Consider the following 12499-nt stretch of genomic DNA (forward strand, 5'->3'; position numbering starts at 1 on the left):
GCATCAGCAGGCGCGCAGGGCTGCCCAGCGCCGGGGACGAGGCGCTGCTGCTGGTGTGCATGGGACGCGCTGGGGCACGGTCACTGACACAGCCAGTCCTTCCTTCTCAACCCCCTGGCGTTTTTTTTGGGTGGTTTTTTTTTGGTTGGTTGGTTTTGGCTTTTTTTTTGCCTTTTTTTTTTTTCCCCCTGAAAGGAGTGGTTTTGTTTCCCTAGGGCAATGTTTAGAGTAGCGTTGTGGGGAAGGAGAGAGCATGGTTAACACGAGTACAGCTTTGATTTTCATGGGCAAAACAGGTTCAATGATTCCTCATGAACATAATCATTACAGTACATATGTTGCCCTCTATGTCTTTGAAAAGTTTTAGTGATACTTGAAAAAAAAATAATAATAAAAAAATAAAAAAAAGAGTAGAAGTAAAGAAAACAAATATACCTGTAATTGTAATCAATCTCTGACCAGGATTTTCCTCCCCCCATCTAATCCCAGGATCACACACAAAGACAGAAAGAGAAACTACCAGGTCCTACAGTCCCTTGCTGCTAAATTTCTTCCCTACAGGTATGCATCCTGCAATCACTTTTCTCACTGGCAAAAGCAGCAATAAACACTCCTCCCTACCTGTGCACCTTATGGCTGATGAGCAATTCAGCAAGGACTAGCAGCTGGGGCAGTCCCAAGGGGCCAGGGGTGCAGGGCTGCTCCAAACTGCTCCCCGCCCCCCCCCCCCCCCCGCCAGGCTGCAATACCATTGGGGTTCCTACATCCATGTGCCCCCCACTTCTCCAACCATCCCAAGAGCCAGCCCACCCACAGCCCTGGGGAGAGCCATCAAGAACCCTCACCACTGCTCCCCCCAGCTCCTGGCTCCCGATACCTGGCTCCTAAGCCAAAAACCTGCCCCCGAGGTGTGCTGCTGGCAGGGCGAGGATGAGAAGCAATGGGCTGCAGGGAATGCAAACTCGAGGCTTCAGCTTGCCTGTTGCACTGGCTGCTCCATGAAAGAGGGACCCGTGCCTGCGTCAGGATGCTCCATGCCATGCTCTGGGAACAACCCCCTGTCCGCAGAAACCGCCCCCCACACCCCTGTTCTGCTTCCCCCAAGCTCCACCACTGTCCTTGGCTGTCCCCAGCACAAGCCACATGCAGACCAGGGCACCTGGAGTCTTTGCTCATTAATAAAATACAAAAGGGGGAAGCTCAACAGGACAGTCCCCAAGCACTGGGGAACCCCAGCTGTAAAAATAATTAGCCATAGCTTATGGATCTCTTCATCAAATCTCTTAACCAACCCACTGCTCTCCAAAAACCAAAAGAACTCAAAAACCTGCAGAAGACAGACAGCCTAGAAAATATCGTGGTCCATCATGAGAAGGAATTCTGTATAAGGGCAAAAAAAGTAGTCCCTACTAATTCCTGACTCTGGCAAACTTCTAACGGAGTCAACGGGTCTGCTGCATTGCCCCATACTAGGGGGGTTCAATGCTGTGCTCTTGGGAATTATCCCATCGCTTTTATTTTAAGGAAACGTTTAGGCTCTAGCGCTGTTTTATTTGACACCCAACAATACATCAGGCACTTCACACCGATTGGTGAAAGCCCCTACATTCCCTCCGGAGACCAGCAGCCAACCGAGAAGAGTGAGACAGAGGACATGGGGCTCTACAGTTCTTCTCTGTCCTAACGTGCTTTTGGCCAGCTCCAACTCGGACTTCATCCTTCCATTAGGAAAAGGAACAAATCCTACTGACATCCCTGTAGCCCTCTCTGCCACGCGATTTAGGATGAACTTGGCTTGCCAAGTTGAGCCAGCTGGCTTTTCCCAGGGAGAGGACTCCAGCCATCCCTGCCGCATCGGCCACGCTCCCTCCCTCGCTCCACGGGACTGACGGATGCTCTGTCCTGCGCGACAGCCGCCACGGCTTCCTACTCCCATCTTCTCCATCTGCCTGCTCCCCCTCCCCTCTTTCTGTGGTCCTCATTCCCCTTTTCAGTAGATTTCAACACCACGTCCCCTGTGAAACAGGAGACCCTGGCCAGCAGCATCTCAAACCACATCACGTATCTCGAGTACGGGGCACCCAGGATACGAGTTTAGAGGTGGTAAAATCAAGTCCGAGGGCGTAGTGGTCACTAACAAAATGAAAACCTGTGTGAGAAGAATGGATGAGAAATGGAAAGAACAGCAAGTAAAATACTGAGGCAGAGGAGGTCACTAATCAAAACATACCAAAGAGTGTAAGGGACCTTCATAATTGGGAGATGATGACGCTTGACCTCCATTTCTAGACCAAACAGCTGTGCCTGCTAATAGTAAAATTGGAATTACCATTAGAACTATGCAAACAAAAATGTCTTTCAAACTTTTTGGACAGTTTTGTAGACATGTAAATGCCGTATTCCAGATAGACTATAGAGCAGACATATGGAGAACTTCCAAAATACACACGGATGAAAAAAAAAAAAAAAGGTATTTTGCAGCAAAGCACATAGATGCAGGCCACAACGTTCCCCCAGGCTGCTCCTCCGCATACAGGGCTGCATTCATTCGGCAGCTGGAGCTGCGAGAGGCTCCGGGAGAAGGAAATGTCTCGGTGCTGGAAGGAGAAGCGCCACAGCCGCAGGGGGCTGCAGGGCGGCTGGACCCCTACGCCAGCCAAGGCCAGCCCAGCCCGTCCTCCGAGCCTGGCTTTGAGACGCACTCAGTGCCACCGATGATGTCATCCCACCCTCAAATTTACAAAATCTTAAAAAAAAAGCAGTCAGTAAAAGCACTGCACACAACATTCACGTAGACGCTGATAAGGTTGGCGCTCTCTTCAGGCAGATTATTTGGTTTGGCCCAGTAAGACCGCCAAAGGGCTGACTGAACGCTGCCTGCTTTGTATCCGCTGCTCTAAATCTGTTCCTGCTGCTGCGGGAAGAAAAGTGCTCCTGGGCTCCAGCAGCGTTTTCTAAGGAAAAATTTGCCCTCGTGAAAGAGGCAAAGCAAACATAGGGGAAAAAAAGGTTTTTTCAAGTGTTTTCCCAACAGCTTTCATATATATATATAGCAAAATGCTTGGACAATTTATAATGCTCTTTGGAAGGGGTGATCTTCTGAATGATCTCATAAAACAGGGTTAAAAATTTGAGATGGAAATATTAGAATTTTAATCTTAACGTCTACGTTGAGTGGCATTTGCTTGGATGGAGACAGGCCAGGGTGGAACTCATGGCAAATTTTTTTTTAGGTTCTCACAGTTAAGATTTTTTTTTTCTTGAGTGTCAAAATTATGTCAGTTCTAATTAAAACTTAAATCTTCCCTTTTCTGGTCCCCATGGAGCTTTTAGCTGAAGTTTTGCTGCAGCACGAATGGAGCAATGAACAGCAATCTTTACTTTGGAAATAATTTTTAACTAGCCCTTGATGTCCTTGAGGGAAAGCGTTTTGCATGCTAAACACTTTCAGCTCTTATTGAAATGCACTTATACCCCTTATTTTTATTTATTTTGACACTTGGTTCTCCCTATTTACCCAGTAGAGCCTGCAGAAAACAACACAGCCCCACCTAGCATGGGATCTTCCTCTTTGCCTCGGCCCCTTCCATCGGGAAGGAGGAACGCGTGGTGCTGGGGGTGCTACATCTCAGGGGCGACTCCAGGCTAAGTAAGGGCAAAAAGTTATTTTCTGAGGTGTGAGACCCCTCCCCAAGCTATGGCAGGACAAGGTGGTCCCTCCATTGCCTGCTAGGGGCGGCTGCATGGGGACGGTTGTCGGCTGGATGCCACCCCGCCAGGAGGTGCTCCTTCATCGCAGCCAAGTGGGATGGAGGGGGGCGTGGTGCCCCCCTGGCCCTCATCCTGCCCTGGTAGGTCTCACACCAGCTTCTCCCCAGCCCTCCTTCCCAAGGCTCTCATGGCTGCAGAGCTGCTACAAGGTCTCGAGCCTGGGACACTGCCATAAGGAACCAGGAGCTCAGGAGCATCTTCCATCTCTGTCCCGCTCCTTGTGCCCCACGGAGAAGAAACACGGCCGCCTTGGCTGCCCTTCAGGATTCCCGGCAAGGTTAACAGGATCCAGGGCTCGTGCAGAAAGAGGAGCGTGGGGTCTTTGCTTACTTGTGACCTTGTCTCAAAGAGGGGGTGGGAAGCCTGGAGGCCCCCCCCAAGGCACTGCACAGGAGAAGCCCAACCCCCTAGCTGAAACCTTGCAGGGCTTAAGAAATCTGCATATATTCAGGCAAACGTTTAAAGCACCTGATGCTCATGAGAACTACCCTGGGCCTCTGGTTCTTTTCAGTTTAAGCTTTTAGTAGTAAAGTGGGTTTAGTTAAAATATGCAATTATTGTCAACAAAGTGTAAAATGAATCAGCCGGATCTGCAGGGGCTCAGTTTGTCCCCAGGCACAATTTATAGATCAAACAGGTGTTTGCTTCAGCCCCGGGAGGGGATGGGGGGAACATACAAGGAGATGTCCCTGGTGTGGCCACCCTGCCATGAGGGCTTGGGTGTCCCTGCACGGGGGCACGGCCACGGTATGGGGACGCACTCTGCGCAGGGCAGAAACCATCTGCCGCAAGACCCCGAGTGTGTAAGGATGCATAAACCCACTGCTTTTCTGTAAATGCATCCACCTGAGAGCTGCAAGGACCTTCTTTCTGCGCTGGCAATACAGCGTGTGGGCCACCTCTCTGCTCCTCTCCAGGGGGCCACCAGCCACCTGCGCGTGCTTGCCCAGCAATACGGGAACTGCCTGGTGCTGCCGGCTGGATGCGCATCTCACACCCAGTACCGTAGGAGCTCATTTAGGCATCTCCTACCAAAAAATAGGTTGAAACGTTCAGTAAAATAGAATTGTAACAACAATACCTGAGAGAGAAGGGGGAGAACCAACAGGAGTTGAAGGATTTGATGAAAAGCTGTTGTTGGTGTGATCTGGAGAATAGATCTTTAAAAGATGATACAGAATTAATCTAAAGCCATCACAAACTGATGCAGAAAGAAATATGGAATTCTTATGCATTCAGTTCATTTAAATGAAAGCAGGACAGGTTAAAAAGCCTCTTATTCAAATATTAAATTTTTATAAAGACAAAACTGTATTAGATGCAGGAAGCTAGACAACAGACCCCTTTTGATGGGAACAGACACTAGCCAATTAAGCGATGGTTGCTGATTGGCACATGGATCTGCTACGATAGATATACACATTTTCATTGCATAGACTACTTTACGAATGACAGTCATTCAACAAGGCCTTAATGCACGCCTGAAAATTGCTTTTTCGTTATGCTGAAATCCCTTAACGGCCAAAAGAAAGCAAAGGGAGCGGAGCACGTTAAACCCTGGCACAGCAAGTAATCCGCAGCAGCCAACTCCAACTACTCGTCCGCTGCTCTGGCGAGAAAGCCCCCGCGTGCCCCGTGCCTGGGCGAGAGTGCCACTGCCCGCGGTGTCCCCGCTCAGCACCCGTGCCATTTGTCAGGGCACCACTTGAAAGTGGATTCTGTACTGTATCGGTTCTTTCAGGCAAACTAGAGTCTGACTTTTCGTCTTTTTCAATGAAGCATCGAAGAATATGCAAAAAAAAATTAACTCTCATGAGAACTCAATGGAACCCACTCTGCCCAGAAAATAACTATAGTGGTCCTTATTAAAAGCCAGCCTGTGCCAACTGGTACCACAGCAATAGCTGGGGCATGGCACTGTTGCCTCCCGCTTTGATGCTGGAAAGGTGCCGTACCCCAGCCAGCTGGGTAAGAGGTGGCAACTTCTGGCTTTAACAGCAACCACGGGAACTGAATAGGTGGAAAGTGCCATGAAAAATAGAAAATGGAGAGGCAAATTCAAATGGAATCCTGTCGGCAGATGGCTCGGTAATGCAGAGGTCATCCTGCCGCTGGGTTCTGCTCAGACCTCCCTCACCCTCGGAGCTGCAGTGTGTGCCAGACTGACAGACACAGCGCCTTGGCACCCAGGCAGTGTGACCAGGCTTCCCCTCTCATCATTTCTCTTCTACCCTACAATTAAGTCTCCATCTTTTGAAACACCATTTGGCACTGATTGTTCAATATCTCGTCCACACGGGTGACCTCTGAGACTAGATCTCTCCCGTTTGCTGTTCATCTTCGTGAACTCCAGGCGTCCAATTCTGATTAAAGTTCACACTTTCAAAACGGTAAACGTGTATTCCAAAGTAAATATTTCCTTACAGAGGCAAGTGCTTTCCCCAGCGCATCACCAGTCTGCGAGCTGCCTGCTGCCCCACTTCCTCTGTTTGCTGAAAAACAAAAGACTCGATGTAAAAACAGACAGTAAGACACCATCGATTTCTATTCCTGGTCCACTCACTCTTCATTTAACTGCATTTTAATGCTAATTACATTAAAATCACTCTTTAATTACCATTAGTTTGTTTGCTAAGGTAGATATCAAACACATTCTCGCTCCATTTTTGGAAGTCAAATATATACTTGACATGCTGTTTTTTTTAAAAAAATACATGGTATATTTGATAGTACTTGGCTATCTAAAACACACTAAAAAAAAGTGGGTTTTACAGGCTTCTACCAGTAGAAGATGCTCAAAGGTACGGAAAACATGTGAGCGCCCAGCAAGGCACAGCTGGGGTTGGGAAGGGCTCACCTCCCCTGCTCCCCGCTCCGGGCAGCCCTAGCCCCCCTGGCAAGGCAAGGCCAAAGCGCTGTCAATAAGTAGCTACCCACTATTTTGTTGTCTCCTCATTCACTCTGTGAATACAGATGGTCCTCTGTATACTTCTCAAGGTGTGTTTTACAGACATTATTAAGTTCCATAGGGACTTTTCCCAAGTGTTCCTGCAGACTTCACTTGAACACCCCGTAAGTGTTTCATGAACTGATTTTTCACCATCTCTTAGGTGATGGGATTGCACCTTTTACATAAGGAATTTAGGGCAAGAAAAATCATGGTGTAGCAGGCCACCAGTTTCTCATGCTCAAGTGACAGGTTGGAAACTTCTCCACTACAGGAGAAATGGAAGAAAACTACGGATGGAGCACCCCACCAGTTTCATCATCTATATGGGCCATTTAGAAATGGAAAGTGCAGCTCTGCCTGGCTGCTGCCCACGACCAACGCTTCTGCTTTCACCTCCCAGGAGCCTAAGCCAGGTGGCCAGAAAATGAGAAATAAGCCATTGGTAACCAACCCTGAAAGCCTGGATTGATGTCTGGGACACGAGGGCTGATGCAGGAGAGGATCCCGTACGCAGCAGGGTGTGAAGGGCTTCAGTCTCCTTGTCTCTCCCTCAAGCCCCTCGGCACCACGAGGCCGTGGATCCTGTGCCCAGAGGACTTCAGGAGCAAACCCAGCCCTGCTTCGAGCCAGGGGCATCCCCCAGGAAAAGGACTCCAGGACCAAACTGCTCACAGTTGTACCACAAAGTGCAAGCGCAGGCACTTTTTTTTGGTCATTCAAAAGTAATATTAAAAAGCCTCCTACAAGTTTCGCCCCAGCGTTACTCAGTTAAATACACAGGGCATAGGAAGGAGCAGGGTTGGATCCGTTTTACAGCTCTCCGATTGTGGCTGTTGGTGGAACTACAGACGTTAATAACCGAAAGCAGCTGGCCCAGCACTCAAAGCAGATGAGCTGATCTGCCCGCAGACGTCGCAGCTCCACAGCAGCAGCTGGGAAAGCTGTGGTCCAGGGGATGCCCTGCCGTCCGCCTCCAGAGCAACCTTGCTGCTCCACCTCCTCTGATCTTCCCCCCGAATGCATTTCTCTCATCTACTGCCTCATCCCTAGCCTCCACCCCTTGCCCCTTCCAGCCCAGCTGTCCTCACTCAGCAGGTACCCTGTCTCTGCTGTCAGAGGTATGGGGTACTGACCACCGCCCCCCCCCCCCCCCCCCCCAAACCCTACATTTTCATAGCAGCTTCTGCAAGGTCTAGTTCAGAAACTTTTAAGAAATGGCACAGAACGTCATTTTCCTTTTATTTCTCACACACAATGTGCCTGCTATCTGATTTAAGAAATGCGGCATCTTTACACTGAACTGGACTGCGTAACTCAGATGGTTCAGCATCCTCCTTTGGAAAGGCCTCGGGGTCTACGTGCATGCCAGATGCTGCTGGACAAATAAGTGCCGTGTGGTCTGCGAGCACGTCTTTGCCGACTTCTTTTTCTCCCCTTTTTCTTTTAGTTAAACTTTTACTTTTCTTACTGCATATTTGAAAATGTGCTCATCTGCCAATGGCAGCTTATTTGTGATCTCAGCTCAGTTTGAAATTAGGCATCAAGATGTATAAAGACACAGAAAAAACATGAAGACAGATAGAACAGGCGGTGTCAGCTAGAGATACAACTGATCAGGGTAATTTAATGTTGTAAATCACAATCTAACAGTTTGCGACTTGAATAATACCAGGCAGGTGTCCAGAAATTCAGTTACTTCACTCTAAAGTGAACTGTGAATCTAAATGTAAATCATGCATTGTTTTCTCCTTTTTCTAAGTGACTCTAACTGCATTATTCTAAAATCAAGCCCTGCATTTGTTTGTCTGAAGGCTGGTTTCTCCTGATGAGATGAGCTGCTCCGGTCCTGCGGCAGGAGCGAACGCAGGGACCACGGTCTTGCTCCACGTGCTCTCCGAAACCTGACAGCGCCGAGCCGCGCCATGGCTTACATCAGTTACTGCTAAGAACAAAGGAATTCTTCAGATAGACCCAATATTAAACTTCTCCTGAAAGACTTTGAAGACAAATTACTGCAGTAGGCTTGGAAAACATACAGGGAGAGAGCTGCAGGGATGGGCAGCAGTGTGCAAAGTTCCCTTAGGCAGAGAAGAAGGAGCTTCACTGAGAAGGGGATGCTTCGAAAGCAATATGGTAGAGGTTTGTAACACGGGGAAGGTAAGCTCATATTGTTATTTGTTGCTCTCCCCATTTAAAGACTGAAACAAACAAAAAAAAGCTGGTCTTTTGAAGTAGCGTCCAGTCAGATGGGGAAGCTTGCTGCTTTAAGGTATGCAAAGGCCAACCATATAAACAGATTTTTAAAGGAACTGGACAAATTCATGCAGAAGAACATCCTCCACTGGTGGCTACTGAACACGAGCCCCAGATGCAAGCCCAGGTGGGACAGCTCTGAGCTGCAGGCTGCGAGAGCCCGAGGAACGGCCAGAAGAGCGGGGAGCGCACCCTGGGTGCTTTGGGTTCTTGGGGCAGTGGACAAAGGGGGCAAAGGAAGGGAACCACGGCTCCTTCTGCGTGGAAGACCAAGATAAACATAAGTAGACAGAGATCTTCGGAAAGTGTTCATGTCACAGGAATAGCTGGGATTACTTACACACAGCTGGGTTTTTTAATGTCTTGTCTTTCTTTCTTACATCACTAACCACGTGGACTATTACTTGCTGTAGCTGTCAGTTTGGTAATGTAAGGGACATGATGGAAATCTGGAGATGACTAGAGAAAACCCTTTATTTGAAGGAAGAACAAAGAAACAGTGCCTTAAGAAGAAACACAGCAAGGAGTGCCTGCTGCAAGAGCGCAAAGACTTCGGGAGCGAGGGGGGAACACTAACGTTACCCCGGGAGCAGGCACTGCAGAAGTAAGAACCAGACCTCATAGGAAAAGACAACCCAGGGTACCTCTATAGAGAAAGGTAATGTACAGTGCTGCTTTACATAGGAAATGGCTATGGAATATAATCAACTGTTTCTATTAATATCGCACAGTTGCTGGTCCATCACTTTTATTTAAATACGGCCGCTGATGCCCCAAAGGCTGGGCAGGGCCAGGCTTAGCTGACAGCTTCAGTCTGCACTACAGCTGCCCGGTTTAAACCATCGGGGTATTTACCTGAGCTCAGACAAGCACTGCTGTTGTCCAGAACAGCACCCCGAATGGAAGAAAATGTATATAAAAAGCAAGAAAGTGTGTTTGGACTAGGCTGGGGCATGCATTACGAAGACAGATGCAGACACTCACAGCACGTCCGTGCAGACCCCGCGCCCCGCGTGTGAGCGGCTGCTGGGGAAGAGTCGTGGGAAGAAGGATTGCAGCCCAGCCCAGTTGGCATCAGGTTTGTCACCATGCACCGAAGAGTAATCTGATGAAAACCATGGACGGTGCTTCCCCAGCAGCTCTATCCATCTTCCCAGCAGAGGCATTCACAAGGTAACCTGCAAGGGTGCGCCAAACCCGGCTCAACAAACTCAGAAATAAGTGCAGGGTCACTACAGCAGGGTCCGCCTTGCTCTGTCACCTCTGCGTAAAACTGATCCTCAGGTGGTTTTCCTCTCCACAGAATGTAGGATGCAGAACAGATACCGCTCCTACCTCAGTAAAAGGCTGTCACCACATCCATCAAGGGCTCTTCGGCTTCCCTTCAGCTTTTGGAAGAAAACCATAAGGTGTTGTGCAAAGGTCATGCAAGAGGGGGGATCCTGGGCAAGTACGCAATGCAAGTTATGTGTAAGACCAAAAAAGTACTTTCCAAGAGCAATTGTTAATGGCTTCAAAGTTAATTGTAAAAGCTTTTTCAAGCCCATCAGAAATCAGGACAACGACGGAGAGTTGGTGGGGTCTGCAAACAACCAAGATGCAACAGCAGAATTCAAGGAAAAAAAAGGGTAACAGCAGAAATGCTAAACAGATTCTTTTCATTGCCTTGCCGTGGGACAGATGATATTTTACAAGGGATTAGTCAGAAAAATTGGCTCCAACTGAAGCATCAATGTAAAGGCTTTAAAATAAATCAATAAAATGAAGAATAAAGAAGAGCCAAATGACGTTTCTAAGAGCTCTCAAGAAACTCAAACACAAAAGAGCCTAACTTCTAACCGCAGTGTAAAACCGACTGCTTAGACCAACCTAGTGCTGAAGTAAACAAGGCAGAAAGTATTAAAAACCAACACTGAAAACCACCTTCTGCAAATTCAAGGAGCCACCGGATTGCAAACCTGACTTCTCTACTAGGAGAAAGAACAAAGAGCAAAACACACACGGATAAACCCACCACACTGCCCAACCAACATGGCTTTTGTGGGGGGAAGGCACATCTTGCAAATCTGAATTCTTCTGAAAACGTGATGAGCACACCGATGCAGGAGATCCAGAAAATGTAACAGATTTGTACTCTCAGCTTTCAACAAAGCCACCTCACAAAGGCTCTTAAAGAAACTAAACTGTCTTCAGATAACAGGGAGCTGAGGATATTCTGGCAGATGATTGAGACAAGAGACTACAAGAGCAGGAAATAGGAGTTAGCTTTATAAGGGAGGAGTATTACCAGAAAATTCCCAGTTGTGCAGATCTGTACTGTTCAACATATTCCTGCATGGCCTGGAAGAAGACATGGCACACGCCAAGGCTGTGATGTTTGGCAAGACCCTGCTTCACAATAATAAACTCAAATGTTATGCGTAAAGAGCAGCTCCTGTAACACTAACATGCTGGGCAATAAATGCCATACATACGTGAAAAACACCAGGCAACCACCATGGGGTGAAAGAATGCCATCAATACACACCAGCAGGCTCTCGTTACCTAATAACCAGCCCAGGAAGAGGAGGAAACCTAGAGCTACAGCGTGCCATCAGCTGACAACCTGAGCTGATGGTAAAGCAGGAGAACCAGCCCCTTGCTGCCCCCAAGGAGCAACACTGGGCAAAAAGCAGAGACAACCCCAAAGCCTGTTCTCACAGAACGGCTGCGGTGGGAAGGAACCTCTGGAGGTCATCTGGTCTGACCCCCTGCGAAGGCAGGTTCCCCTCGAGTTATGTCCCTCTGTGAATTCACAACACACCTGTATTTTGGATACAGAGTAAAGATCTGGTAAGTCCATCAAGAAAGAGCTTCAAGGTCTACAGAAGAGAAGCGAAGTCAGAAAAAACAGAGGGTGGTTCCTTTAGAGGACAGACTCAATGTGAATTCTCCAGCTTGGAAAAGGGACTGCCACAACAGGGCATGATGCAGGCTACGTCAACCCAAACACCAGGGCAGAAAGGCTCCCATCTGCTGCTTGTGGCAACACGAGGAGCTGGGAGGATGACAGCGGGTCTTGAAGGAGCAGAGTCAGAAGGAAAGAGGAGGAGCACCATTCCCGAGTGCACAAGGTCACTGTGCCAGGCCAAGCTGCCAGGAAAGGCTGGGTCACTTCACAAAGAAGAAACTCAAGCTGCGTAAATACTCAGCGCCGCACCCAGCACTGGAACGACTGGGAAAGTACCATATATGCTTGCTCTGTTCTTAGATTCCTCCCACGGAAATCCCTCCAGTCTCTGCTGGAGACAGGACCCCTGCATGGATGAGCGTTTGGTTCATCAGGACATGAAGGACAGATGCTTTCGAGTTCTTATGCAAAACACCAAACGACCCGGTGTGAGGAACACTACGAACGTCCTCCAGACCTGGAAGGGCACAGGTTATGCATGAGAGTTCTGCACTGGGCTTTAACTAGGCTTTTGGGACGGAGCAGCCAAATCTGGACTGGAAGAAAGGCTTCAATTCATTAGTTGATGGTGGACA

At 48.5% G+C, this 12499-nt stretch overlaps 1 protein-coding gene across 27 annotated transcripts in view; it reads right to left on the reverse strand.

The window, feature by feature from the left end:
• Positions 1-12499, reverse strand: part of TCF4 (transcription factor 4) — a 240339-nt gene that overhangs the window by 22265 nt on the left and 205575 nt on the right. For 21 of the 27 annotated variants that reach the window (XM_056323838.1, XM_056323839.1, XM_056323842.1 and 18 more), the window contains 3 exons: positions 6196-6263; positions 4853-4931; positions 2231-2307 (listed from right to left, as the gene is read on the reverse strand). In XM_056323838.1, the coding sequence (XP_056179813.1) occupies positions 2231-2307; positions 4853-4931; positions 6196-6263 (224 nt within the window). The remainder of the gene's footprint in view (positions 1-2230; positions 2308-4852; positions 4932-6195; positions 6264-12499) is intronic. The other 6 variants (XM_056323843.1, XM_056323841.1, XM_056323834.1 and 3 more) reach the window with 2 other exon arrangements.

The sequence above is a fragment of the Falco biarmicus genome, chromosome Z, assembly GCF_023638135.1.
Source record: "Falco biarmicus isolate bFalBia1 chromosome Z, bFalBia1.pri, whole genome shotgun sequence".
Taxonomy (NCBI): Eukaryota; Metazoa; Chordata; class Aves; order Falconiformes; family Falconidae; genus Falco; species Falco biarmicus.